We start from the raw sequence: 26,702 nt of genomic DNA, 5'->3' as shown, positions 1-26,702 counted from the left end.
TAATTTAAAAAAAAGAACTTTTATTTGGTCCACTGGAACCTGAGATTGAAATATTAAAACATACATATTTATACACATATTCACAGCCCGACCCGCCCCTTGAAAATGATTGATAAAATATTCTATAACCTTTGTCAGCGTTAGGTTCCCGTTTGTTGGTTTTACTACTTATTTAAAATGCATTTAGTTGATTATTTGTCTTTAACACAACACATCTTGTGGGTTAAACTTTTGCACCTGTACAGTTTTTAAAAGGACGGACGGGGAGTGTTGTCCGTAGCTGTAGCCTCTTCCAACTACCAGCAGGAGGCGCTACTGAAACATGGATTAAAAAAAGGGTAGGTGGTAGTGGTGGTGGTGGTGGGGACGCTGAGGGACACCAGCAAGAGCCCAAGTGACAATGAGACAGAAAGAAAAAAAAAAATAATCTAAAGTGATTCACTGCGGCCTCGCTCCATCACATTTCTACTTATTCAATAAGTTGAGCCGAATAAATTAAATTGCACGGCTGCTCAGTGCAAATATGTGGTCATCGTCCATGTGGATGTTCCTTTGGGGGATGCGAGGGACATATTTACAGCCGCTTTACATCACAGAAACATTTACAAGGTGTTTTGAAAGATAAAATGATGGCTGGAAGGAAAATGGAAAAAGTGAATCAATTAAGGGGATGGGAGGGGGCGGGGTCACTAAAATTCTGGTGCAAATGACACACGTTTGGTCCTGAGTTAGAGAGACACAGAGCGTGAATGTTTCTAAAACATGCAGCGTAAAACTATACGGATAAAATGTACCTGGATGGTTGAAAGACAAAAAAAGAAATTTGGCTCAATTGGTACCATATTGTCAGTGGGATGAGATACAGTAAATGTCCCCTAGCTCCGCCCCCTCCCTTCAATCGGGTTGTTTTGGGCGGAAAGTGGAAGGAAGAAGTCCTGCAAATGGCTCAGTAGTTACAGCGCTTGTACCGCACACATATTTGACACTTGAAAGCGGCCCGCCAGGCTTGAGAGCCGAGCGACTCCGCCCTCGTTCGTCCTGAGGGGCCAGAAGAAAACTTCAGTGTTGACGAATACATTCAGAAGCGCGGGAGTCTTTTTTTTTCGCCCAGCCTTCCAGTGGTCTGACCGTCGCTCGGAGAAGTCCGCCACGCGGGGGACGGTGGTCATAGCGGCCTGGGTCGGTGCAGGCCGTCGATGTCCGGGGTGAGCTGGGGGCTGTGGGTGGCTTTGGTAGGCGTCCAGTCGCCCAGCGAGGCCTGGACGGCTTTGCGGTGAGCCAGCCGGTGCGTGATGGAGAAGCCGGCGTTTCCTTCCAGCTGGGAGAGCACTACCAGAACTTGCCTGCAGGGGGAGACGGAGAAAGATTTTCCAAAAGTTCCCCCCCAAAAAAGTCAAAAACATACCGGTGTAAAGGCGGCACGCTGTCGATGGTCTTGAGGCTGCCGCGCGTGGACACCACGTTGAAGCTATCCGTGCAGTCGCAGGAGACGTGGAGGTAGTACTTGGGGTGACGGTTTTCCACCACCACGATAAGCCCCGCCCATCCGTGCGTTAAATAGTAGCAAGTCATGCCTTCGCGGCCCTGAAAAGACAAAAGCGTTCCTCTTCCTGCGCACGTCCCGACATTGAATGTGGACGTCGACGCCGCACCTCGTGTCTTTCGCCTTTGTTTTCCGTCAGGAGGATGATGGCGTCGGCCAGCGTGGTGGCGGCCGCCTCCACCTGCTCCACCATCACCTGTCTGGAGCTGTAGATGGCCAGGATGTAGCCGGGGAAGTCCTGACTGGGCCGACGCTGGTCTCCGCTGGTTGGACTGGACACTGATGCGGAGGGACGGACGTCAGGTCGCGTCGATAGCGGCCAATCGTTTGTCGGACTTACCGGGCGTGGGCGGTCCTCCCGACCCGCTCACGTTCATCTGCCAGTGGTTAAAGGCGCAGCAGACCACGGCGTACTCCCCGGGCTCCAGCATCACGTCGCAGCCGACAAACTTTTTCACCGCTCGCTTGCTGTGTGCCAACAGGCGACCCAGGGTCAGCTTGTTGCTGCTCCCGAAGGAGGCCCGGAACACCATAATGCACAAATCCAGCAGGTGGCTGTCGGCCGTGTCCGAGCGCCTGACGACAAAAGAAGTTGTCCTCAAGAACGGCCGGTAATATTTTTGATTTTCATCCCACTGCATGTTTACCTGCTTCCCTCCTGGAAGAGAGCAAACTCCAGCGCCGTCCTTTCCAGTACAGTGAGTGCCATGACGCTCACGGGCCCGCTGGCCTTGCTGGGGAAGCATCCCTGAAGCCGCACTTCCTGCCAGTCCGAGTGGATCTTACAAATATCCACCGAGTCAAAGTACCTGCAGGGCGAGAAGACATTGTTCTTTAAAGTCCATATCGAGGCATCAAGAAGTGATTGTGTTGTCTTTCATCACTCGCCCCCCCCCCAACCCCCCCCTCCCCTTATTGTTTTAGTCCAGGCAGACGCAGGCTGCTGGTTCGGGTGGAAAGCGGAGAGATTACGTGTCAGAAGGAAATCAGGCGAAAAGACAGATGGGGTCCTCTGGGCCAAACACATTTTTCAGGTGGAGTTGTTCAAACAGGACAGCTGCCTCGGTCCTCCTGGACTTATTGCGACTTGTATTTTTCGAGACAGGAGCTCCATGAATAACAAACACGGCCTCAGTATGACGCAGTGCAGTGAACATATTTGTTTTTTTTTTTTTTTACAACCTTGTCGGAAACATTAGCGAAAGCCGAGCGTTGATTAAAAAACATCCTTGTAGCGCACATCTGGAATGAGGCCATTTTGTGCGTGTTAACAACTAACAATCTGGTGCCAAAAGCAGATGGTGAGTAAAAAGCCAAAGAGGTCACATGACACACGCATCCATCACGGTGTACTCGGATGACATTTGCACAGTGGAGCTCTTACTTGATGAAATCGGTGTACTCCATCCAGAAGACGCCCTCGCTGCTCCCGTGCGCCATCAGCTCGTGACGGAGATGCTGCGGCCAGTCCGTCCACTCGTCCGACCAGCTGCCGTTCCACGAGAAGCGACCCCACGGGTTGCGGAGTCGCAGCAACCTGCAAAAGTGAAAATAACATCTGAGATTCCTTTTTTTTTTTTTAAAGCTACTCTCGACTTACTCTCACAGGTCGCAAAAGCCGGCCGGCATTGTGTTTCATTACTCTACACACACCCCCCCCCTATCCATCAGCTGATCAAAAGGACCCCACTGCTGCAATAAAAGGTGCACCTGCTCTCCATTTGCATCCATCCATCCCTTCCCTCGATTTGTCAAGCGCGCATTCACAAAAAAGATCCGTTTGAACACAATTCAATGATGTCATGATAAATAATTCACATGGAAAAATGTAGGTCAAGTCAATATTACAGACTTTTAATGTTCAAAAGATTATGTGAGCAAAAACTACTGTATGATTCTTTGAAAAATACATTTGGAATCGAGGGAGCCTTTTTTTTTTTTTTCTACCTGTATCCTTGCACGTCTCGGACATCTAAGATGGAGTAGGCGTGGCGAGGACGTAGACCCAGAGACTCGTAGACGGCGTCGTCCACCTTCATGTTGCCTCCTCCACACGAGGCGCCCATTAGAAACCTAGGTGACAAAAAAAGCTCAATGAAGCACTCGCCATTTTGTTGATGAACCCGGTCGGTCTGGCCAACTCTCATGACGGGCCCGGCTGGTCGGCTTTGATTTATTAAAAGGTAGCGCAGCTTGTCTGACAGATGGGCGCCAGGCTGTCTGCGTATCACCGAGCCACTTTGGGGCTCCACTTATTCATCTGGTGTTGCTTTGAAAGCACGCAAATCAAAGCGGCAATAACGCGGCGTGATTGTTTCATTATTTTTACCCCGCTTCCTTGGAGCTGAGCATCTTGGCCCAGATCAGGTCGGTATCGATGGGCTCCTCCCGCGGGTTGGTGGAGCTGACCTGCAGCATGAGAGAATCGCACGGAGCCCCGGTCAACGTGGCCAAGCCCTCGATGGCGCGTCCCGCTTGCAAGGCAAAGTAGGAGCCGTGGAGTTTGGCCAGCGCCTTCTCGATCAGCGCCACCCACAGCTGCTTCCTCTGGGCCTAAAAGCATCCACAAGAGCGTTCAAGCCATTTTTTTTTTTCAATCCCGAATGTGTCGACGAACCTGGGAGAAGAGAAGGTAGCCGTATTCGTCACAGGGCAGCATGTCGTCCACCAGTACCGTAGTCCACGTGCCGTCTTTGCACAAGCGAACTTGGTAGGCGCCTTCGGTGCAAATCGTCCTGGTGATCATCACCCTCTCCACCAACTCGGGACGCTCGGCCAACACGGCCAGAGCGCTGAGGAACCTGGAGAAAGAAACGGGTTGGTGCATATCTGCTCCACTTTTGTGAGTAGCAATTTGGGTTATATCCCAAATCCTATTTAGAGGGAGAAACTTTGGCTCCAGGGAGGGTTATTTTTGATAAGCTGTGTGCAATGCCGTTGAAACTTTGCGAGGGATTTGACTTTGTGGAAAAATGTGTGTGCACCTCCAAAGGGCGCAAAACAAGGACAGGAAGATAAAGCACATGTCCAGACTTGGATGAATTATCTTCCCGCCAGGTACATTTGTACGTCTTTCCGCGGGTATCTCTCCTCTTTCCCCCCCCCCCCCCCCCCTTCAGATCTTCTTCTTTTTCTGACAGCATATTTTCCTTTGTTATCGTTTTATCGTCTCTTTGTGTTAGTTGCCATCGCTCTCCGCTCCATCTTCAAGGCTGAATTTCAGGGCTGGTGGAAAAACAAGGCGATCGACTCCAGTCTCTTTTACGCTTCATTGAACAAAGCAAAAATTGATTTTATTTTATTTCTTTTTTATTTATTATATATTAAAAAATATCGATATTATTTATTTTTATTTTATCACGCTAAGACTTTTATTTTTTTTTCGTGCAATGAAGCGTCACTTATTTGAAAGCGGACGGGATTGCAGCAATCTCGACCTCCCGCCGCAAAGCCAAATGACGAAGCCCGAAGAACGTCCTACTTGCTCGTGATGCGTTCTGACAGCTTACCAGCAGTTACCCAGCAGCCCTTGGAGGATGTCGGAAGGTCGCGGCGTGCGGAAAACGGACCACTTGACGCCTCGGTCTTTCGTGTTGCTGCATTTGATCTCGTGGGGGCGGAGCCACTTTTTGATTCGCTGCTGGACGCTGTCGCCCTCGGGGAAGCCGACCGATCGAGGTCCCGGTGGGAAACTGTCGTCCACAAAGTTCACTGTGTTCTAATGGTGAGAAAGGACACGGGGAAGGATAGAGTCAGAGCCTTTTTCCCCATCTTGGACGACGAGGCACTCTAAAGCAGTCACACTAGCTCAAAGGCCCGATTTTTTATTTTTTTTGCTTACGATCTCCGCTCAGTCTCGTTACACAGAACACGATACCCAAACCGACACACTATCTGTACATCTAAAACCCTTTTCTCCGGCGACACACACCACTCTGGTTTCCTATTTGTGGTGTGAGCCAGGGTTGCGGGGGGGGGGGTGCCCCGGCGCTAGCTCCCGGTAAAAAAAATGGATTGCTCTCCAGCCTCGGCTCATAATTCAATTCAGTTGCCTTGATGCCGGCATTAGTGAGCAGACAAGAGTCACCGCCGTCATCATCGTACAAGGTCGCCACGTAGCACGCAGAGTGCGTCGTTTATGCATAACCCCTCCAATGAGCTTTGACGTTTTATGGATGGAGGTGCCGATGAGGATTTACGAAAACCTCCACTGCAGACGGCAAACTGGCAGGCTGGTTAGTTTGCAGCCAAATATCAGAGGTGCCGTCGACAATCTGTTTTTTTTTTGTTTTGTTTTTTTCTGAATCGCGCGCGGAGGCCGATTTCGCAACATCACACTTACGCGTCGGATATATTTTTCTTACCTCTCGGCAGAAGCTGACAATGTTCTCCCACAGTTCCTTGGCTTCGCCCTCGTCGTTTCGCCGACGGGCCTCCACGTGCATGCTCTCTCTCCTTTTCAGAGGCTTGATCACCTTGCGAAGAGTGAGGTACTGCTGGGGCGTGTGGCACGCCGCGCAGTTCTTGGACTTATCGTCGTTGAGCAGCGTGCACGCCGGGCAGCTCCACTGGCCGGGCCTCTCGTGAAGGCCCGACGAGGCGGAAGATGAAGAAGGATAGCCTCGGCCGTGTTTGCGTATTTTATGAGCCGTGGAGGACGATGGAGGGTTAGGCGTGCAGGAGCACGTGGTGCCGGGTCCCGATGGGACCTGGCCGCACTGCGCGCAGCAGCGAAGAAGAGCCGCCTGCTGCTCCTGAAAGCCGTGCAGCTTGGACGAGCCGCAGGCGGAGCACTTTGGAGCGCCCGTGGGGTTACGCAGGGTGCACTTGGAGCAGGCCCAAGTGCTAAAGTCCGGGCTGGACGGGCTAGCCGGGGTGAAGCGTACCGTCTCGCAACCTAAATCGATTAAGTCGGCGCCGGCCCGCGACGATCGGCAGGTTTCACATTTGGACGAGCCGCCCGGGTTCGCTAAGGAGCAACCCGGGCACTTCCAGGTGGGGGCTCCGACCTGGTGATTCTTTTGGGGGTCTTCTTCTTCTAAGATACTGAGGCGCTTACAGGGGTATGAGGGCTCCTGGGGTTGGGCGTGTTTGGGTTTGGCGGGTCTCTGGGGGCCGGACTGGGGGGGCACGCTCGCACTCGGGGGAGAGGTGGGACTCGGCGTGTTAGTGCCTTGGTTTGGCGGTCGCCCCGTCGGGGGCACCTCTCTCCTACTTCGCGGCACCGGGTTGTTCTGGAGGGAGGCGAAAGCCGTGAATGCGGACGACGGGACGTGGGGAGGTTCTTGAGGTTCGCAGGGGGGAGCCGGAGGAGAGTCATCCGTTAGATCGATGAGCAGAGGGGCGGGCCCCGCCGAGGCCACGGGAAAACCCAGGACGGGAGTGCGAACCTCTGGTACCACCAAAGCCTCGGGGGGGATTTTGGGTAAGGACAGTTTCCTGGGTCCGCCGCAGGCCGAGCAGGACAGCGCAACCGGCGTGTTGTGAAGCGTGCAGCGAGGGCAAGCCCAGCCCGACTTGTGCTGCTTCTCCACGTCGCCGCCCACTTCCCCGTTGCTCTCCGAACGTCTCAACATGTCCTCCTTCAGCGGGACCTGGGGTTCTGCGAGCACGGCGGGCGTGACGATAGGCGGGGGTTCGGTGGTGGGAGCAGGGGGGAGACCGTTTGAGGTGGCGGCTACGGTGGTGACGGCCGGCGCCGGCGTGGTGGACGACGGTCCGAAGCCGCAGACGGAGCAGGCTTTGGATCCCTGAGGGTTGTTGAGGGTACAGCGAGGGCAAGCCCAACGCTGCTGCTCTTCGCTACTGCTCAGGCGAAGGATCTGATTCAGGTCAGGTTTCTGGCGAGGCGCCTCACAGATGGAACAGCGAGGTGCTCCGCCCACATTTAAGAAGGTGCAGCGTCCGCATGACCACTCGCTGCCTCGCACTGCGGCTGCCATGGAGCCGGGAGAGTGAGAGTGGCTGCAAAAAGACAAAAAAAAACAAAAAACACTTGAGACCACATGAGGACGGGAAATGGAGTGCGAGAGGGAAAGATTGCCTCGTTCAGGGGAGCAAAAATTAAATCTCTTTCCAGAGAGCAGCGAGGCAAGGAAATCCAGACACAATGGCCGTATGATTAGAGTCAAGCAATGTAGCCCAAGATGGAGGAGAGGAATACACAATAAGCGAGGTTAAAAAATATATATATATGGGACAATTCTCCATCAGATTATTCCTCCCGTGATAAGTGCATGAGTCATTTTCAACTCTAAAAGAACAGTTGGAATCTATTTTCAGACAATCACATGCTCTTTTTTTTTTTTGTGCTGAGGTTGGAGTGCACCCTCAGCCTTTTTTTTTTTTTTTTTTTTTTTGCCCGAGGACAATCAAAGTATGGTCCAAGTAGTTCCAGTACATTATGTCAGGAGCCATTAGCCGAGTATTTATTCGCCAAGGCTGATGTCAGCACTCCAACCTAAAGCGAATCGTCTGGGGGGGAAAGAGTGGGGGAAGAAAAAAAAAAAAACGTCTTTCATTGATCGTAAATAAACAAGCAAAGAGAGAAAACGATTTGGGCTGTTAACATTGCTTCAACTTTTATTTTTGCAAATTTTTTTAAGATGATTATGCTAATCGTATATGTTGACGTGGTTATGAATTACATCCCGTCTGTCTGTCTGTCTGCAAGAAGCCACACGTCAGCGCCTCATGTTTTGATGACAGCTCATCTCCCCGCCGTGGGCCATCTCCGCAACTGTCAGGCTCTTTCATCCATGACGAGAAAGCAAAGTCGTGTTGTCAGCCGCGTGGCAACTTTGTCAAATCAATTGCTTTGCATGGCATTGGAGCTAAGGGATGGAAAATTTATTATCCATCTGTCTGCAGGACTTTCAAAATCATTCTCCGGAGGATTTTTTTCACATTTAATTACATCATTAAAGGGGACACCTAACTTAATAAAATGTCACAATATTGCTTGGGGTCCCAAGACAGTACTTAAAAAAAAAAAAAAAAAAGACTTTCTGCATTGAGCGCTCCACTCACTCCTAAGTGTGCGAACATGGAGACCCCCGTGCTTGCACCTTTTCTCCTTGGCCCTGTTCAGTCAAGCTGCTCTAAAAGTGCCCACTTCAGCTCCTCAGTGTCGCAGATCCGCCCGGGCAGACGGCCAACATCTTACAGTGGAGCAAAAAAAAAAAAAAAATGAGAGAGAGGCAAACACAACTCCACCTTCGGAATAATGATTTTTTTTTTTTTTTTTTTGCAATGAGGTTTTCCAGTCGGAATAAATCATGGATGACCCCCCCCCCCCCCCCCCTGGAAGATCACAGCTCAGTCCAGACTACAAATAGATGGAAGACAATGGCGGCCGCTCGCTACTTGGATTCACTCTGCATACTGAAGCGAGATCAAGTGAGCCGAGTCTCGCCGGCTTCTCCGTGAGACATTTGGCCTTTGTGCGATAGTCATTAGCACTGCCTTTCCAAACTTGGCTCAGAGCCCGAGAGCCTGGCCTGCTCCTCAAAGAAGCTTTCTACTTTATTAATCCAACACAAAATGGAGCAGCATGGTGAAAATTGATGTTTGGACATATCACACATTCAGTGCCATTGACGGTTATAGACGTCAAAGATATGAAGAGGGTTGGCGGTGAATGAGTTAACACCACAAAAATTGAAATGACAAACAAAGATGTAGATTATGCTTTCAAATCTTCATTGAAATCTAACATTCTGGGAATTGGACTTCAGTTTAATCTCATGAGTCAGCACTTTGGGAGCCGTTACGCAACCGACAGCCTGCCGTTAGGTGAGTCACATCGACAGTCCAACTTGTAAGCCTTTGAAAGCGGGACGACTTTAAATCCTTTTGTGTCTTGCTCAAGGCCCCCCCCCCCGCGCGTTAATTGCGTAACGGAATCAATTGGACACTTGGAGCTATTTATCATGTCCGACGTGCATTCCTACGATCAATCGATTTCAATTAATGTTTCCCGATTAACCGATGTGCGTTATCAATTCTACTTACCGTCACATGTTTGATATGCTGGGCTACCAGCAGAAATATTTTATGCGTGAGGTCTTACGATTAACTATTAACAGGATTTGATCCATCCGGTCCGCAAGGAGTGCATTTGAAATCTCTCTCAGAAAAGGGGCAAACGGAAAGGAGTCCCGACCTCTCCTACTGCCCTCAGTGAATATTTCATGACTCATGCACATTTTTTTTTTTTTTTTTTTGCAAAGCAGCCGTGGAGACAGTTTGGAATATTTGAAAGAGGGGAAAACGGTGTGACTTGCTTTTAGTGTACTGAGGCAGAAAAAAAAAACAAAAAAAAAAAACATCACCATGTGGAGCTTTGGGATCTGAACCCATCGGCTTCCAAAAAGGGGGGGGGGGGATACCAAATGAATTCAGACGTGGGCACTGCTAGCAGCCACGACGCTCCAGACCAGCTCTGGACAGTTTTAATCCAATTAAAAGGGAAAGGAAACCCCGTGGAGTCGAGGGGCGATAAATGCAATCATCCATCACGCCGAAAAAGAACTGTCACCGGAATCGACTATACGAAGAGAAAAAGAGTGACTTTTGTTCCCCTAGTCATTCGCAATCATGGCGACTGGAATGATGCTACTGCATAAATATTCTCGATCAGAATCCAAATCATTTTGCATGGCAGTCAGCGTTAAATGGAGAGGAACTTAAGAATGATGAAAGCCCAACCAGGCGACCCATGCTGAATAAATAATGGCATCTATTGTTGGTTATCGGGTTCTGTGAATATCAATAACCAGCAAAGGGGACGTGATGCTCCGAGTGACTCTGCAACAACTCGCTCAATATGTTCTCGCTCTATTTGACGCGACCTAGAAAAAGATCAAGCTCAATTGGAAATACTCCAACATATTCCGGAAGGGGGGGGGGGGGGGGGGGGCGGCGTGTAAAAGTCATTTTAAGCTTAAAAACTAGTCAAAAAGTGCTTAACAGCAAACTACTGACTATCAATTTCTCTGGGGGGACTTTTTTTTTTTTTTTATAAAAACACTCGGATCAATCACCTCAGGGAGAGCCCATGGACGCTGCCAAAACAGTCCATAAAGTGCAGCTGTGCTTGTGGAGGCCAAGGGGGGGGGCGGGGATTTTGGTTTACAAATCCAGCTCAGCCAGATTTGCAGGCCAAGATAGAAAAAAAAAAAACAAGAGAATACAGCCCCCTGATCTGAGTCGATCCAGGTCACCTAATTCACGGGACCGAAGAAGCTGGGACACCTCCCAATCGGTTCTCCTGAAACCTCCTGGTGTTTAGTGGGTCCAAACGTTCCACGGCCCTTACCTGCGCTCTCGGTGAGGCCGTGGAGACGCTTGCTGCTGCTGGCGTGTGATGAAGGTGGTGCCCCATACTGGGCTGCTGTGACTAGTCCTGAGCCAGCCCACCGGGGGCGACGACGGGTAGGGGTTGCCGCGGAAACCGTGATCCGACTCCGTCTCTGCGGTGAGCGACGAGGCCGAGCTGCCCATCGCCGCGGCGATAGTGAACCACTTTAAGAAAGTTTCCGGTATCTGTTGCGAGGCTTTGTGGGAGTTCTTAGACACCCGGATGAGTCCGTCGAAGAATTTGGGAGAACGATGCCTTGTAATTGTCTTTGATTTTTGGCTTCCCTCCACAGCGCCGCTTCTTCATTCCTCCCGCATACCATGGGACATGCCTCACCAGTCCGTGCAGGTTCATGCCTGGTCCCGCTCTTGGAGAAATATGCCGCTTTCACAGTCAGCGCCTCTCGGAATTATCGCCGGGTTCATCCGGGCCGTCGACATTGCGCCACGCAGACGGTTGTAAACAATCAATAACGGCGAGGATCTTGAGTTACATCCAGTAAGAGACAAATCAATGTGCTGCATTTTCTGGGGAGGGCAAAACTACAAGCATGCTAATTTTCCAGAATCTCATCTTTCAGATATGCACTCTGGCTAAACAGCTGGACCAAAGCTGTGAGCTTTAATCCTAATGGGAAATGTTTTCCCACGCTGAAGGTATTTCGGACCTCCACCCAAGTGGAACCAAAGATTAGAAAACTCAAAAGAGATTCTTCCAAAACTATTTCAACAATATAAATTCCAGGCTTGGATGTTTTCTCTGCCGGTTAAAGTGCATTTAAGAACACACACACGCAAAAGATGTGTGTGATTATAAAAACATTAAGAGCACTAAAACAAGAGCCAGATCACGTCAGCTGATCAGTTTGCTGCTCGCTGTTACATGAGCATTAGTCACTATAAACACACAGACACACACTTTTCAGAATTAACCAATTAGTGATCGTATCATTTAAAAAAAAAAGCATCCCTCGGCAAAGACGCCAAACAGCGCGTCGACACGCATCCCGAAGAAAACATCAAGAGCAGTTAAATCTCCAAATATCTCCCACAGGATCTCATTTCCCAGTAGAAGCTTTTTACTGGCTGCACATCTTTTCACCAGCAGACATGCTCGCTCGCCCGCTCCCGTTTTTTTCTGTCCTCTCCTTGAATGCAACATGAGCGCCCCCCCTTTTTTTTTTTTCACCCCACGCGTGTTTCAAAAGGTTCCATTGGGGTGGGTCCCGTTAAAAATCCCGCGTCGTCGTCGTCCGCTTCAATACATCGCAGCGCATGATTGAATTCTCAGAGAGCGCAGGGGACGCGGATGCGATCGCCTCCAAAACAGCGGATTACTGGAGAGTCAGCAGTGCGCATGCGCACTCTCCCCACCGGCACAGAGCGAAGCAAGCAGGGGGAGAGATTGAGATAAACCTCAACTGAGAGCTTTAAATCATTGTTAAAGCAGTTAAATAAAAAAAAAAAAAGGACAAGTAGAAACATACCACTCTGAGAAACTGTCTCCAGGTCCACAATGTGCCATAAAACTTCAGCTGGTGTTTGAGCAAGCCCAAAAACAAAATGCACAAACAAGCGAAAAGACGAGATCGGCACACCTCTTGGAAAGTTAGTTTGAAAATGGACTGTCAATCGAGAAGAATCACACGAGTATTTCTCCAAGACTAGCAAAGGGTTAAGAAGAAGATGGTGGCAACCAAACAGCTCATCATCAGCAACCCAGCTGTCCCCTCACATTACTGAGATAAGCCTTCAAACTTTCCCTCTCGCCTCACTCTTCCACTTCATATCACTTTGTTGACCTCATTGCAAGTCTTCGGTTCCTTCGCTGAATTCATTGTTCACCCGGAAGAGACCACAGTTTGAAAACACACACGTAGGTTATAAAAACGAGAAGTTAGCATGACTCACATATTTGCCGGCACATCCTCAGTTAAGAAATGAACTGTTGATTCGGAATCGTTTGACGGGAACTCTGGCTGGGTTTCGATGGAAGGAAACAAAAAAAAAAAAAAGGGCGTGTTGGTCATAGTCTGCTCAGTCATTAAATGACTTGTTTGCACTCAAACGGGTAAATCTGGTAAATCCGCTCCTCGCTGCTTAGACACAATGCAGATCTTCATATTGTGTAAAATGACAAAGCGGTATAAGAGCCATACAATGAAGTTAATTTGTTTTAAATAACTTGATGTAAAAAAAAGTTGAGTTGAGGTCAAAATGCAACTTCTAAAAGCTCTTTGTGGTTTTCTCATACTTCCCTAATCATGCGTTTAATTTTTGTCGGGCACAACTCAGCGAGATAGCTCATGTAATGAAAAGTGTTAACTGTAACTCTTTTGTCCGCGGTGCACCTGTCCGAGGGCCACCTGTCACCGTGGTTACGCCAGCTGCCCCGCTTTCACGGGCGGAGACAGAGAGGTTGGATTTCATTTTGTATTCCTCGGGCATGGAGAGGATGGAGGCTGATTTCACGCCACATTTTAGGCTGCCGCTTGGAAAAAGGAGGCAAAGAGCACCTGCTGGAGAACTTTTCTCAGGCCCACATGCAGCCAGTGAAAGATTCTCATGTGCCAAAATATTCGCTGTTGCAAGACTAGACAAAAGGTCCATTTTGTCAAACCGCCCTACTGGCAAGGAGTATCGGGTGCTGGTATCGGTGCTCCCCATAAAAATGAAACAGCATTGCAATTTTTATCAAATTTGAATAATTGTTGAATGAATTAAAAAGCTCTAATTATTAGTCAAGATGGATTTTACTAGCAACTGGAACTACTTGAAAATGTTCTCCACCTACCTTGTGAGGAAGTGAACGTAAAACTTGACTTGGTTTGCCTTGGGCTCCCCCCCCCCAAAAAAAACCCAAATGACAGTCCTCCAAAAACACTAATGCAACATATTTGGGTGAACGTTAAGTATTGCATTCAAATAAAGGAGCAGCTTTGGGACTCAGGTACGATGGAAACAAACAGAGGTATGGTATGACCTTTGCCCCTGTCATGCAATCTGCAAACGAGTCATAAAAAGTATTGGCTGCAAGTCATTTTAAACACAATCTTCTTCGAAAGTGCACGATTTCAAATGCATTTGGAATTAAAGTCACATAATCGCTTAATCGTGGACAAAGTGGTAACCCAGAAATCGTGCACGAGTGACACCAACATTAGCTTGACAGCGTAGCCAGCTGACTACTGGAGGATCTTGTAAACAAAGATCGGTACGTTTGCATCGAAGCCGTACACAAGATCGGAATGAAGTTGACCAACATGAGTCCATTCAAACGTTTGCAATGCTCACCTCAAGTCCAAGCGAAGGGCAGATGAGTCCTCCGTCTTTGTCGTCGCGGCGCTAACTTTTCACATCCATCGAGAGGTTAAGTTGTGCAGCAGAAAAAAAGGAACTTTTCCTGCGTGGGCTGCACGTTCTCTGCTCCCCGAACACGCCGCAGACATTTGGGACAAATGCGGACGATGTTTACAGCCTGACAGGTAGCAGAGGGAAGTGATGAGAAGCGTAGGTTTACCTCCAGCAGCATCAGAAGGTAGCGGAATCACTACGCAAAATATACAAGATGAGTGGACAGAAAATACGTAGCACAGGCCAATTGACGTACGAAGCTGAAGTAAGCGTACGCAAACGCGTATCAAGAATACAAAAAAAGAAAACTACATTTCCCAAGTTCGATACAGCTACAATATCCGGGTACGATTTAAAGCAGGGCTGTCGTGTCCGGTCGTCAGCAGATCCTAAAACAGACTGGATGAGGGGCGCTTGAGGACTTGACTTGGGCAGCCCAGTCTGCGGGGCAAAAATACATCAACACTTAATGCACTGGACTGCGTAACCCTGTGAATTGACAGTGGGCGGATGTTTTGAATTGCGTTGTCGCCCTCTTGTGGTAAACCTTTGAAAGACATGCCTAAACAATAAAAATAAACATAAAAAAAGAAAATTCCACCACATTGTAATACAGCACCTTGGTAATCGTGTTTGTCAAAATTTTATTATTATTATTATTATTATTATTATTATTATTATTGTTATTTTTGAGAGCCACTATTCGAACATCAGCACTGGACTCTTTCTTTCTGAATCACTGCTCCAATGCATTTCATTATTTCATAAAATCAATCAGTGTAGAGCAAAATATATTAAATTGCTTTGTAATTGTTATGTCACAAAACAACTTGATTTCCCAGAGTCTATCTTTTTTTTTATTTTTAACCCTCCCTGGTGACATTTGGATGTAATTAGGATAAAGAGTAATTTAGCATGTGAACTATTCTGTAAATGTGGATTATCTCTTAATACTGGTGTTACCCGTGTTGTTTGAACCATGCAGTTCAAAGGATTAGTAAATTCCCTAATGATCCCTTGGAGGACCTTAAACGTCTCATTAGGATAATTGTCCAGTCTGTGATCACTCTTCATAATTGACTCGGAGTTTTGTATATTTTGTCTTCTAGGTAGAAGAAAACTAGTTTTAGAAATAGTTTTGCACCCTGGTATAATTAAATGGCCATCAATCAGCAGATGCAAATTAGCCACTCGCTGGGGTTGGCGTGATTTATGTCCTAGGTTCAAGTGAAGCGGGCGGGGCAAAGCATCCTCCCTTAGAAACGAGCACAAATTTGGGCGGAGAATCTCACCGGACGACCCCACATGTTGCGCATGTTTACAGCTCTCGGCGTCTTTATCACGCCGGTGAAGAAAACTTGCTTCAATTTCTCCAAAACTCCTGAAAACTGGACAACTTCTTATTTTAACGCAGCTGTCAAAAGCGAATGAAACTCCACTCCAGCATGAAATAAGGTACGAATGTCAATGCACTTTTTTTTTTGGGGGGGGGGTTATTTTGTTTTTATTTTGTTGCGACGCTTCCAAAACGAAGTCAAAACTTCTCCCAACAAAATTCCAGACTTGCTTTTAAACTAACCTGAACTTTGCAAACTTTTTGTGCGCTTACGTACACACTGTTGTCATGACAATGCTAAGGGAAACCGAGCGCCCTGCACGTTGGGGGGGTACACAAAAGACGCCAACTTCTGCGCACAAACTTTTCTCCTTCTACTTAAACAACTTCTACAAAAGTGCATTCGAATTGCAAAAACGTGCACAGAATGTCGCTTGATGCAGTGACACTCGTATACGGTCCAGTTTTTCCTGTCAAAACGGGAAAAGGAGTAAAAGGAATGACTGCAGGGGCGGGTGGGGGGGGGGGGGGGGTCAGTGTGTGGGATATGTGTAATGTGTTGGACTAAGGTGTGTCCTGTGTTTATATGAGACACTTTGTGACCCAGCTATGTCCAGGAAAGGGATGCTTTCAGTCGGCCCTTTGCTGTTTTATAGCAGGCACTCATGTGGAAATGACATGACTTCCACAATGGAGAGTGAGCCACACTATTGTCCAGTTGTGGGACGTCACAAGTTACTGAATTAGAGTTGAATTTAAATGAAATAGGCACCCTAAAAATAAAAAGAAAATTGGAGAATTTTGCTGCCCACAATTGTGTATGAAGCATATCAATCATCTGCTATGCATGTGATTCATTAGAAGTGGGTGAGTCATTGTTATGGAACTGCTTTGCACTCTTGTGCAAGGGAAGTTTTCACAAGTACGCACGCTCGGAGATGACAGCTCGGTGGAGCGTTGCCATGCTTTTCATCAGCATCCTCTCCTGTTGCCAACACAAACTTTTTTTACTCTGAAACACGTTGAGCGTTGTGTTCACTCATCACTTTTTTTTTTTTTTTATTGCACTACTTGACTTTCATGATTTGGGAGTGTAACGTTTCCATTTTGTCTCTCATTTGGGGGTAAATAGCATTGTTTTACAAAAAATAAAAAAAGCTAATTAGTCCTTTTTACTTTTTCTTAGGTGACAATCCCAAATTTCAAACTGGAAAAGATACCATCACAAACCTGGGGAGCCACCGTCGCCCCGAGTTGCTGCAATGGAGCAACTCATTGAGTAAGTAATACGTCTTTATTTGACCATATCTTCATTGCGCTTTACTAAATGCACTTCCTGACTCTATTTTGGGGTTTCCTGGACCTGTTGTTGCCCATTCTTTAGCTCCCAAATGGCACTGGGACAGGAGAATAATTTTTATTGAAATAGAGTGGTTCAGCGGCAGTCAAGCCAATGCCATCGGGAATGAATGGACTTAGATTTAACAGCGTTGGCTCAGGACTATGATATAAATTGGAAAAAATAAGCGCATTGGTGAGCTACAAGCCAATATCGTGAATCATATTGGCATTTAAAAAAAAAAATAACACACTCAGATATTATACTCACCTTGAATATAACCCTCAAAAAGCAGATTTATCTCATTGTGTTCATGAAAATTACACTGGTGCTCTATGGAAAAACATTTGTAGTCTGTATCCAACTATAAACTGCGTTTAAACTCCAAAAGACAGGTTTCTAAGTGTATTAGCATCCTCTACTGGTGATAAGCTAGTACTACAGTCAAGCTTTCGGGAATAGGGATAAGAAACTTCTTACCCAGAAGTTCCAACATGTTATCCATGTTTTTTTTTTTTTTTTTAAATCTTTATTAACCGTGTTACTCATATTTTAGCTCATATTTTTTCAATTTTATTAGTTCCTGCAGTACTTCCACTGATACACGTCATTTCAAGTATTTGGACTCCAGCTCGCCCCCCCCCCCCCCCCCACGTCATACTGAGTGTGACACATCGTCTGATTATGTCAACACTCCCCAAGATTCTCTTTCTCTTCACGGTGACATCACGCCTCCAACCTGTGGCCTCATTGGGCCGAACAATGAAGTGACAGCAAAGTTCTTGACTTGCGCAAGGGCTGATTCATCGATGAGTCACCAAAATGGGAGAAAAGAACAAGAGGGTGGGGGGCGTGTGTGTGGGGGGGGGGCTATAACCCCCCCCCCCCCCCCCCCAACCATTCGCATATACCCAGGCATGCACATGCAAGACAGGTGCTCACTTGCCTTCCCTTCATTGGAGCAATTTACTTTCTGCTGTGCCCCACTCTGTTTGTGTGGTTTTTAAAGGGGATACAAAATTTCCAAAATGATTTAATCGCGATGGCTTTCCAATCCTAACAATTATTTGCCACTTCAAATCGGCCGTTCTGTTAATTGGATGAGGTCAGGCATCACATATTGCTGTGTTTGGGTGAATTGGCAAGACAAATCCGCTAGAGGGCGACACTCCAATTCATTTCCATCTATTGGTGACTAAATGGCCTAGTCGAGGAGGAGACTTGTCTCCCTCCCACGCACTCGTTTGATGGAAGCCTACCACTGCTTCTGTTTTGCAAATGTCCAGCTGATCGCCGTCATTTGCCCATCATGTGGTTGATTTATTTGACGTGACGTTTTGTTCCTTCCTAATTAATCCTCGCCGCTGGGCACATAAACAAAAATGAGGATTTTCAAGCTGTAAATGTCACTATTTTTCATTTGTCAACTAAAAGCAAAAAAAAAACAAAAAAAAAAAGTCAATTTATGTTACTAGAAATCAAGAAAAAAAAGATTTTTTTAAAGTGAGTCAAATAAAAAGTTTTTTATATGAAGTAGGGTATCTGCTAAAAGTACATCACTAAAGTCACTTGCATTCCTACCTAGTTACAATACTTTTAAAATCAACCAGTCAGTAACTTTTTTTCAAGCTAACTGGCAACACTGCATATACCAAAATGCTCTCATGATGTAATTCCATGTTTTCACACATTATACAGAAATGAAAATACATTTTGATGGCACCTGCATTCAATCTCACGCCGAAACATAAACGTGCGTCTCGAGGGGGTCGAGCTGCGCTACAAATCAAAGAAACGCGGTGGAGGAAGAACAAGCCCGCTTCTCTGCCGTCAGCACCGATAAACCAAATAAATACGCAAGGCCGCATCTCGGCCAGACTGCCGCTACATTATGAATGAGCTCGTGTTTTGCAGTTTGATCACAATCCGCCCGAGGCCAAACGCAAGCGCGGCCGTGGGCTAAATGCACCCGGCATGTTGTTATTACCTCCTGTAAAAAAAGGCAACGACAACAAATTCTGTCAATGTGACATTACCGAGATTTCCCAAACGGCTGGGTATTGACATCCAGCGCGTTTTTTCCCTCCAATGCGTCACGTCGAGCGGCCGAGCGTTTGTGCGACGTCAGCAAGCGCCTCGGAGTTCGGAAGCCATCACTTTGCGCGGTGAATAAGCGCTCGGCGTTATTTACGATTTTGCTGTCAGTGTTGCCCGTGTTTATCGAAATGCGATTGTTTTCCGAGTTTATATATCTAAAGGTGGGGGAACTCAAATGAATCAAGCCACTCTTTGTTTTTCTATTGCCAAGTTTTGGGCTCCATGATGTTCAAGTGCAAAATAGCCTTGATTGATTAATTCATCAGCCCCCAATCATTTTAGAGAGACAAATGCAGTCCAGACAAAAAAAAAAAAAAAAGAATGGCCAATGGCTCCTTTCAGCAATCTCATTCATTACGATAAATAACCTTAATGGATTCCCACGACAGATTAAAAAAGGTCCACCTGATGCACAGCCCCAAACGTTTTAATTGGCCGTTCGAATCGCCCTCAGCGCAATCATCGGACTGAATCTTCGTTTGAATCTCAAAGTCCCTCGTTCATCTTCCTTCCACAATGCACGGTGCTCGCTATATAATCAGGCAGCTTTACCTCCGAGACGGATGGCCAGATGGGGGGTGAGCCGGACCAAATCACGTCAAGAGAAGCAGGTAATGAATCTGCGGAGGGAGAAGAGAATCGATAAGATCGACTCTTGCAGAAAACTCCGATAGGGCTCGTCAAGCCCCGCCCCCCACACACACACCACCTCAAAGCATTTGGATCGAGGTTGGGCAAATGAGACCCCTTTTTTTTTTTTTTCAATGAACTTTATTGCAGCCTTTTTTTGATTGAAGCTTCTAAATTGGATCATTTCGAAGGCGCTCGAATGCTGTGAGAAGAAAATTGGAGGTGAGGTGAAGGGAGGGGAGAAAAAAAAATGAGACAGCAGTATAATGACATTGTGAAGGACAACAATGAGACTTGTGTCCCCGACTCAAAGTGACGCAGGGACACTAATTAGTAGGAGCCCTCCTCCCCCCTTCCGCTCGCCACTTAGTGCTTTGGCGTCATCACACATATACAAAGCTATCGTGGGTTTTTTTTTTTTTTTTGGACTACAAGGCGCACTTAATTAATTTTGCTAGGCCTTGCATATGGATTTTGAGTGGGAGTGGGAGGTTCACCGCCGGCGTGGTGCAGAATCCGTCACGCGAGACGGCGCTTATGCTTTGCCGATTGGTTGAGGCTGCGCGTGTGCTCATCAAGAGCGCGCTGTGAAAGAATCTCAGACAAGAAAAACAAGAGAGGGAGAGAGGTGGTGGGGGGGGGACGACTAAGAGGGCGGGGAGGGTTAGATGGGGATTGCGGACAAGCGGCGAAGCAGCTCGGTTTTTTTTCCACCACACGAGAGGACCGCCGTTGATCCGTCACCTCCCTCCTGTCTGGATTTGTCTCCTCAGGGGTGGGGGGGGCGTAAGGTGGGGGGGGCGCCGACGGCTCCTGCCATGTCGATTGGAAGGCACTTACAAGCGTTACTATTTTGAGACACTGGCTGTGTGCGCAGTTGAAAACGTGAGCAGGAGGGAGGGAGGTTTGCTCTTTTCATTTTTTTTTTTTTTCCTCATTTTTCTGCACGTTGAGTGCTTTGCATAAGAGGCCGATGGCGCAAGGGGGAGACTCAAACTCGCAGCCAGTACCGAGCCGTGCCGCAGCATCCGGGTCCAAGTGAGTCCAGACGCCACAGGTTGGTGAAGCAGCTGGACAGGACCAGAACCCCCCCACCCCCCACCCTCCCAAGCGTTAGAAAGGAACCATGGCGACTTTCGGGAAACTCACTGAATACTTTAATCGGCGCAAGTCTCGAGAGGAGCTGCGGGTCGGCAGGAGCTCGCGGCGGAGTGGTAGCTACTGCTGCACAGTGGCAGAGGCCAGGTAACCCGTCAAGCTTTCCATCCGTTTTTTTATGATCTAAGACAGCTGTTTTGGATTCAAACCCTGAACCTCAGTACTGCGAGGCACATTTGCTAACCGTCATGCAAAATCTCTTCTCACGATTGACGGTGATGTTTTTATAGTCAACTATCAATGCAAAGTTTTGTTTAGCCCCTAGAAGGGGGAAAAAAATATTAGGAGTGTCCATCCCTCCGATTTGATATGTCTCTGGGTTGTAATAAATTTTTTTTTTCCCGATATACAGCGTCTCCCAAAAAATGGACTCATTTGTCCTAAAATGTGCCCAAGACTGTTTTCTTTTGTGCTAATAAATTATGCACGCTCTCTCCAATGACCATGAAACTTATTTGCTTTCATTTAAATGCAAAGCATAAATAAAAAAATAAAAAAACAAACAAATTATGAGTAATGGCCGGTCATAGAGCGACTACATTCATCTTGGGGCACCTTGTATTGCGTAATTGCTGTGTCATGCTATTATAAGTGGCGAGATGTAACTCTGACTTTGTGGTTCGAAAAGATTTACGAGGTCCACACCTGTGTGCACACACACACGTGTGTGTGTGTTCATGCGTGAAAGCGAGCTTTGAGTTATGTAAGTGTGGAGGTGCAATGGATGCGTGCTGTCATCCGCGCCGCCGGCTGCTGCCGACTACTATGGATTCTTCCCACGGATGTTTTTTTTTTTTTTTTTTTGTATCTCGATAAAAATAGAGGAGCCTTTCCGAGTACATTCGCTCCAAGCTGTCACACATGTTGTCCCACGCGCCGACTGTATCTTCTCCTCACTATTCAAATTGGGCTTTTCTGTCAACGATAAAAAAATAAAATAAAAAAAAACACATCCAGGCTGAGGAGCCGTTCCGAATTGAAGCCAGCGCTCTGATTTTTTATTCTCTTTGAAGAGGCTCTTGGTTGTTAATGATGTCTTTTCAGAACACCTTCAGGGTTATTTTTAGTGTCTTATCAACATAGTTGAATGAACAAAAGAGGCGGACGAGCTCATTTGCACCTTAAAAAGGAAAATACTTGTGGCCTTGGCAGTATAAAAGCACTAAGTGCTCCCTGTAATAAATACAGACAAGTTGTTGAATGCATAATGAATCATAAGCGATGTTTAATCAAAAGGGCCGAGCGTGCGCGTTTTACTCTCGCTCATCTGCTCAAAGCAGCTCTTTAATTTCCAATTTGGAAACTGTCAAAACAGGAAATGATCCATTTTGTAAAGCTCTCCATGCTATTTTTAGAATAATGTCAATGTCGACCGACGTTGAGCGGCTGGCTCCGTGAAAAAAAGGGCTCAGAGTATCACGCCGTGTCATTTCCAGCCAGAAGTAAATAAAAATGCACTCTATTTGGACAGGCTATGTATAGTTTTAGTGGAAGCTCAATTCAGCACCGTGGAAGCTCAATTCAGCACCATGGACAGCGGCCAGTCCAAATTGCTCATACTCACTGATACGATAAATGATTCAAAGCTCAGATGGCAGCTTTTGTTTCCAGATTTTCAACTTGTGGCTGCGAGAGAGGCCATTTGATGCAAAGTCTTTGAAAGCCTCTTCGCTTGTCAGCCAAGTGCCAAGCGAGATAAAACCCAGAGAGAAGAAAACCACAACAAGAAAGTGGCTTCGGCAAAAAAAAAAAAAAAAAAAACGGCTTCAAAAAGCAAAAGTGATGAAGAGCCTTCAAGCTCTTTCTCGACATCTACTGTCAAAGTAAAGCTAAAAATCCCCTCTTGTGTATTTCTAAGAACCGTTAAGTGTAATGCTAACACACAATGCTAAACACAACGGAGTCCTAGCTAAACGTCCTCGTAAACGATAACAAAGTTATGCTAGCTTAAGTTTTGAAAAACGCTTGAGGCAATTGAGAAGCCCTATAAAAGGAAATCAGATGACGAGACTTTATATACTGACAACGTAAATCGTTCCCTTTCCTTTCCCTTTGTTTTGTCGCTTAGCAACAGGTTTGTTGCATGAGCGAGAATCCAAATTGCCTGTAGGCGGGACCATCATGATGTTGTTTGGGGTGTTTACAACGCCGTGACTTTATGTTTATGTGTGTGTGTGTGTGTACAGTTGCCTTGCTGACATTAGGCACACGTCACTACTTCAGCACGGAAGCGCTGACGTCAGTTCACCCGATAGCTCCGTAGAGGGACAATGTAAAATACATCTTGAGCTAAACGTCCGAGAGAATTGAACGGGCTGGAATGTTCCAGTCAATATCTGAGACCTGACCTCCAGAGACACGGCAGACTCATTTAGGCTGATGATTAATTCTTGACCAGTTTTTGACCAGGCATACTCAAACATTTCATCCTCTACTAATTCACTCTTGCTGTTGTCATTATCTAGGACATTTTTTTTTCATCCTTAGCGGAATAGCTCGCCGCAGCCCGAGGGAGAGTGCAGTCGGGGTGCGGTCACTCAGGGTTGCCTCGAGTCATTTTAGTGCATCCATCGATCGCGCTGTAATATGACAACGGCGTCGCTTCCTATCACGCTGCCGCACCAGACTTGAATTCAAGTCGTAAATCTTTTTTCAAAACACTAAATGGTGTATTTTACACACATGCCACGTCCATCCAATCATATCGAGATTATTCGACTGCGTCGTAGCGTGAAAAAGCACTTTGCGCTGGTGCTTATTGATTGGCTTCCCACCGGGGAGTTTGTGGCGTCAACTGCCATAAAAGAAAAGCAATTTCTGCTGCTTGTTTTCCTAAATGGCCTCCGACTTGATTATGCTGAGGTGGAAGTAATTTCACGATTGATCTGTACAACTGCTCTCTTGTTGCTCCTTAACAGTAAACTCGCTTGTGTGTGTGTGTGTTTTCCAACATGCTTGGTAATCATTCTGTTGGAAAAACAACCAAGCCACTCTGGACTTGACGTCAGGTGCATGACCTGAAAGAAACTGATTTTTTTTTTTTTTTTTTCCCCTCCCCTAACTAGGTCGCTGGAAAGGAAATTGCAGAGACCCATCCTGGCCAAGTCCCGCACCCTTCCCAGCATCCCCCAGTCCCCGCATGTGTCTAGAGTCCATCACTCGGATCTCATCGGAGGAAGTCCGCCCCGCAGAAAGAACCCACCCACTGCCAGCAGCCCAAAAGCCTGCACGCTGCCACCTGAAGGTAAAGCACAATGAAAAGAGCAGGGGTGCCAAAATTGAACCCTGTGGAACACCCTCATGGACACTTTGGGAAAGTGAGACTCAAGACCAGTCCTGTATTATTTTTATTATTATTTATATATTTTCTACTTGTATTTTATGGCCCAGAGCTATCAGTGTTTCCTTTTTACCCCCCTACCCTGCTGCTCCTGCTGCTGCCTGCAAATATCGAAATCGAGAGACTTAACGTGGCCCCTTGTTGCCTAGCAACCTCTGTCATTGACCATAATGCATGCTGCCGCGCTTCTGTCTCCCCTTGTTGCTCATTATCTTTCCGTTGGTACTCAAAGTTTTTTTTTTTTTTTATGTTGTTTTTGGTTTTAATGCGTGCGCCAATGCAGCGGCAGGTTTTGTTCCCGAGCCCGACAAATAGCAGGGGATTGCGGCATTGTTAATCTTTAATGACAAAATATTTTCCGGAGAGCCCCTCGAATGTTGCCGCAAATCCAAAAGTGACGACATTGCAAAAAAAAGCGGGGCCATTTCACGCCGTGAATTATGCATGACTCTCCTTTTTTTTGTTTTTCACAGGCGAACTGTGGCGCTTGGAAGATGACATGGAAGCTGAAGACGAGCCCGAGCGAGGGGAAGCCAGACCTCGCTCCCGTTCGCCCTTTTCTCACTTTCGGGCTCGCGCCGCTTACCTCCGGAAAAGCATCTCGGCCGACAACCACCTGGACATGAACTGCGACGACAACTCGGGGGCTGCGGTGGAAGACAAACCCGCTCGCGGCGGCAAGGCCAAGCTGAAACGCAAATTTGTGAGTTTCCTCTTTCCTTCTTTTTCAAAAGAACAATAGACCTAAAAATAATAATCTCGCACAACATTTCGAGTACACAATCGGCATTAATCATTGAAGACTTTCAGTCACCCGATCAGGTAACCCAAGACCTCCATTAGCAGCGTGAGCTTTGTAATTGGCTCTCCGGTGTCACAGGTGGAATTGGACCCGAGCGTCGCTCCAATTCGGTGCGGCGTTTTTATAGCCACAAAAAAAAAAAATCCGTCTTCACATGCAAACTGCTGGAAGGATTATTAATACGGAGTTCATATTGGAGATTAATACTTGGCTTCACCACGATTTCAACACGGACCCCACAGCGGGAAAGAAATTGAAGGAGCTCATCAGCAGACGGGATTTTATTAGTTTGGTGCCATGGCGGCTGTTGCGGATCTTACAAGCTGCGCTTGTTTTGGGGTGAGACTTCATCTCCTCTCCGTTGTTCATTGCTTCCCCTTTTTTTAATTTTTTTTCACTTCAACACCTTATGGCACTTTCCCCCCTTCTTGAAAATGGAAACCAAAAATACAGTTGAGGACAGCCTTAAGCAGCGCTAATGTTGAAACGCACACTCTGCGAAATCAACAATGAGGACTAATGCGGTGGCACGTAATTAAGAAGAAACATAGAATTGTGTACTGGGGTGCGGTTAATTGGAAAATGGAGCGGATGAGAGGCGGTTAATTATTCCCCCCCCCCCCTCCTCGAGCCGTGCGTGTGTCTTACCGGTGTCACGGCTGTTGATTGAACGGATGTAAACACACCAAAAAACAAAACAAAAAAAAACCTCCGTCATGCTTGTTTTGCAGCACTTTGCCTCGCACTGTGATGCCGCTTTTGCCGATGACTCATGCGGTTTCTTTATAAAACGCAACCAGAGGAGGCAATTTCAGATCTTGGGTCATTACTACAAGGCACAGCGAACCATTTCCTTTTATTGTGAGATAACAAACACACAAGGCCCCGTGTTTTTAACTTATTATTATTAATATAAAGATCAGGGGCGCCCAATTTTTTTCCCCCCCTCCCCGCTGACGTAGGCTGTCATTGTTCCCCGTGGCATCCGTTAATTCTGTCAGGCAAAACAGAATACACACTCAATAAGCGGTCAGACACGCTAAAAAGAATGATGAACAATATCGGCTCGCATCCGCACGAGAATCGACTCGGCACATAAATCTGACGAGCTCAAGTTACTCATACGGCGCGGCAAAGTGCAGAAGAAAACGCTCGCCGCTTATCGAGTTCACAAATCCAACGTGGTGTCGTGCGGATTTTCAAATTTGCATTTAGCTTATCCTCATCCACTGCAAGGAAGAGTTACGCAAGGCAGTAATAAGCTCGACATTCTAGGTGGAAAAAGAGAGAAGAAAAAAATAATAATATAAAAAAATATATATATAATCAAATATATAAATATAAATTATATTAGTCAATCAGTTTTTCTGACTTAAGTAGCAATATAGACAGAATATAGGAGGCCTGAATAGCATCAATTTTCTTAGTGGCCACACCGTGGCAGCATAATGCCATCAAAAGGGTGACCATGTGAGTGTATGTGTGAAAAGTGTTACCTGAATGGTCTTTCTCTGGTGACTCATTCATCCTGAGGTGACTAACAGGGAGTCAAAGTCAGCCCCCCCCCCCACATCGAAGTCAAAGTTCGGCCGCCGACGTTCATTATCTGCCTGACTTTTACCGGAATGCACAGCAACGATGGGGAAAAAAAAAGAAAAGAAAAGCCGAGAGCATGCGAGGGAGAAGCCGCACTGTTGGCCACTTTGCGAGACTTAAAAACAAGAGGGGGGGGAGGAAAGAAAA

General features: G+C 46.9%; 2 protein-coding genes across 10 annotated transcripts in view; one reads left to right on the top strand and one right to left on the bottom strand.

Annotated features, from left to right (window-relative positions):
- Positions 1-14,559, bottom strand: capn15 (calpain 15). 9 transcript variants are annotated; one of them, XM_085904295.1, is made up of 14 exons: positions 14,198-14,559; positions 12,815-12,882; positions 8,573-8,703; positions 5,908-8,292; positions 5,053-5,261; positions 4,161-4,344; positions 3,873-4,096; positions 3,491-3,616; positions 2,928-3,080; positions 2,191-2,352; positions 1,884-2,119; positions 1,653-1,822; positions 1,406-1,584; positions 1-1,343 (listed from the first exon to the last, which is right to left on the bottom strand). In XM_085904295.1, the coding sequence occupies exons 4-14, from the start codon at positions 7,483-7,485 to the stop codon at positions 1,166-1,168; spliced, it is 3,399 nt and encodes a 1,132-aa protein (XP_085760421.1). In that variant the 5' UTR covers positions 7,486-8,292; positions 8,573-8,703; positions 12,815-12,882; positions 14,198-14,559; the 3' UTR covers positions 1-1,165. The 9 variants fall into 9 exon arrangements, with proteins under 9 accessions (XP_085760421.1, XP_085760424.1, XP_085760419.1 ...); XM_085904298.1 differs by having other exon boundaries at positions 5,908-7,507; XM_085904293.1 differs by lacking the exon at positions 8,573-8,703 and having other exon boundaries at positions 5,908-8,376.
- A 989-nt stretch (positions 14,560-15,548) lies between these two features.
- The window catches only part of ankfn1b (ankyrin repeat and fibronectin type III domain containing 1b), a 48,113-nt gene continuing 36,959 nt past the window's right edge, over positions 15,549-26,702 (top strand). Inside the window, exons 1-4 of the mRNA XM_085904595.1 lie at positions 15,549-15,712; positions 16,780-16,872; positions 23,883-24,061; positions 24,631-24,860. Of these exons, the coding sequence (XP_085760721.1) occupies positions 16,856-16,872; positions 23,883-24,061; positions 24,631-24,860 (426 nt within the window). The 5' untranslated portion in view covers positions 15,549-15,712; positions 16,780-16,855. The remainder of the gene's footprint in view (positions 15,713-16,779; positions 16,873-23,882; positions 24,062-24,630; positions 24,861-26,702) is intronic.

The sequence above is a fragment of the Syngnathus leptorhynchus genome, chromosome 22, assembly GCF_054491065.1.
Source record: "Syngnathus leptorhynchus isolate UIUO chromosome 22, UIUO_Slep, whole genome shotgun sequence".
NCBI lineage: Eukaryota > Metazoa > Chordata > Actinopteri > Syngnathiformes > Syngnathidae > Syngnathus > Syngnathus leptorhynchus.
The sequence above is the reverse complement of the archived record's forward strand: the minus strand, read 5'-3'. Positions and strand labels throughout refer to the sequence as shown.

What these genes read in the sequence shown, in the direction of transcription:
- capn15 (XM_085904289.1), bottom strand. Translation starts at nt 11,047, where the DNA reads ATGGGCAGCTCGGCCTCGTCGCTCACCGCAGAGACGGAGTCGGATCAC. An exon ending in CGGCCTCACCGAGAGCGCAG is followed by an intron (nt 7,508 to 10,862) that starts GTAAGGGCCGTG and finishes GTCTTTTTGCAG; the next exon opens with CCACTCTCACTCTCCCGGCT. An exon ending in CTCAGCTCCAAGGAAGCGGG is followed by an intron (nt 3,617 to 3,872) that starts GTAAAAATAATG and finishes TTTGTCACCTAG; the next exon opens with GTTTCTAATGGGCGCCTCGT.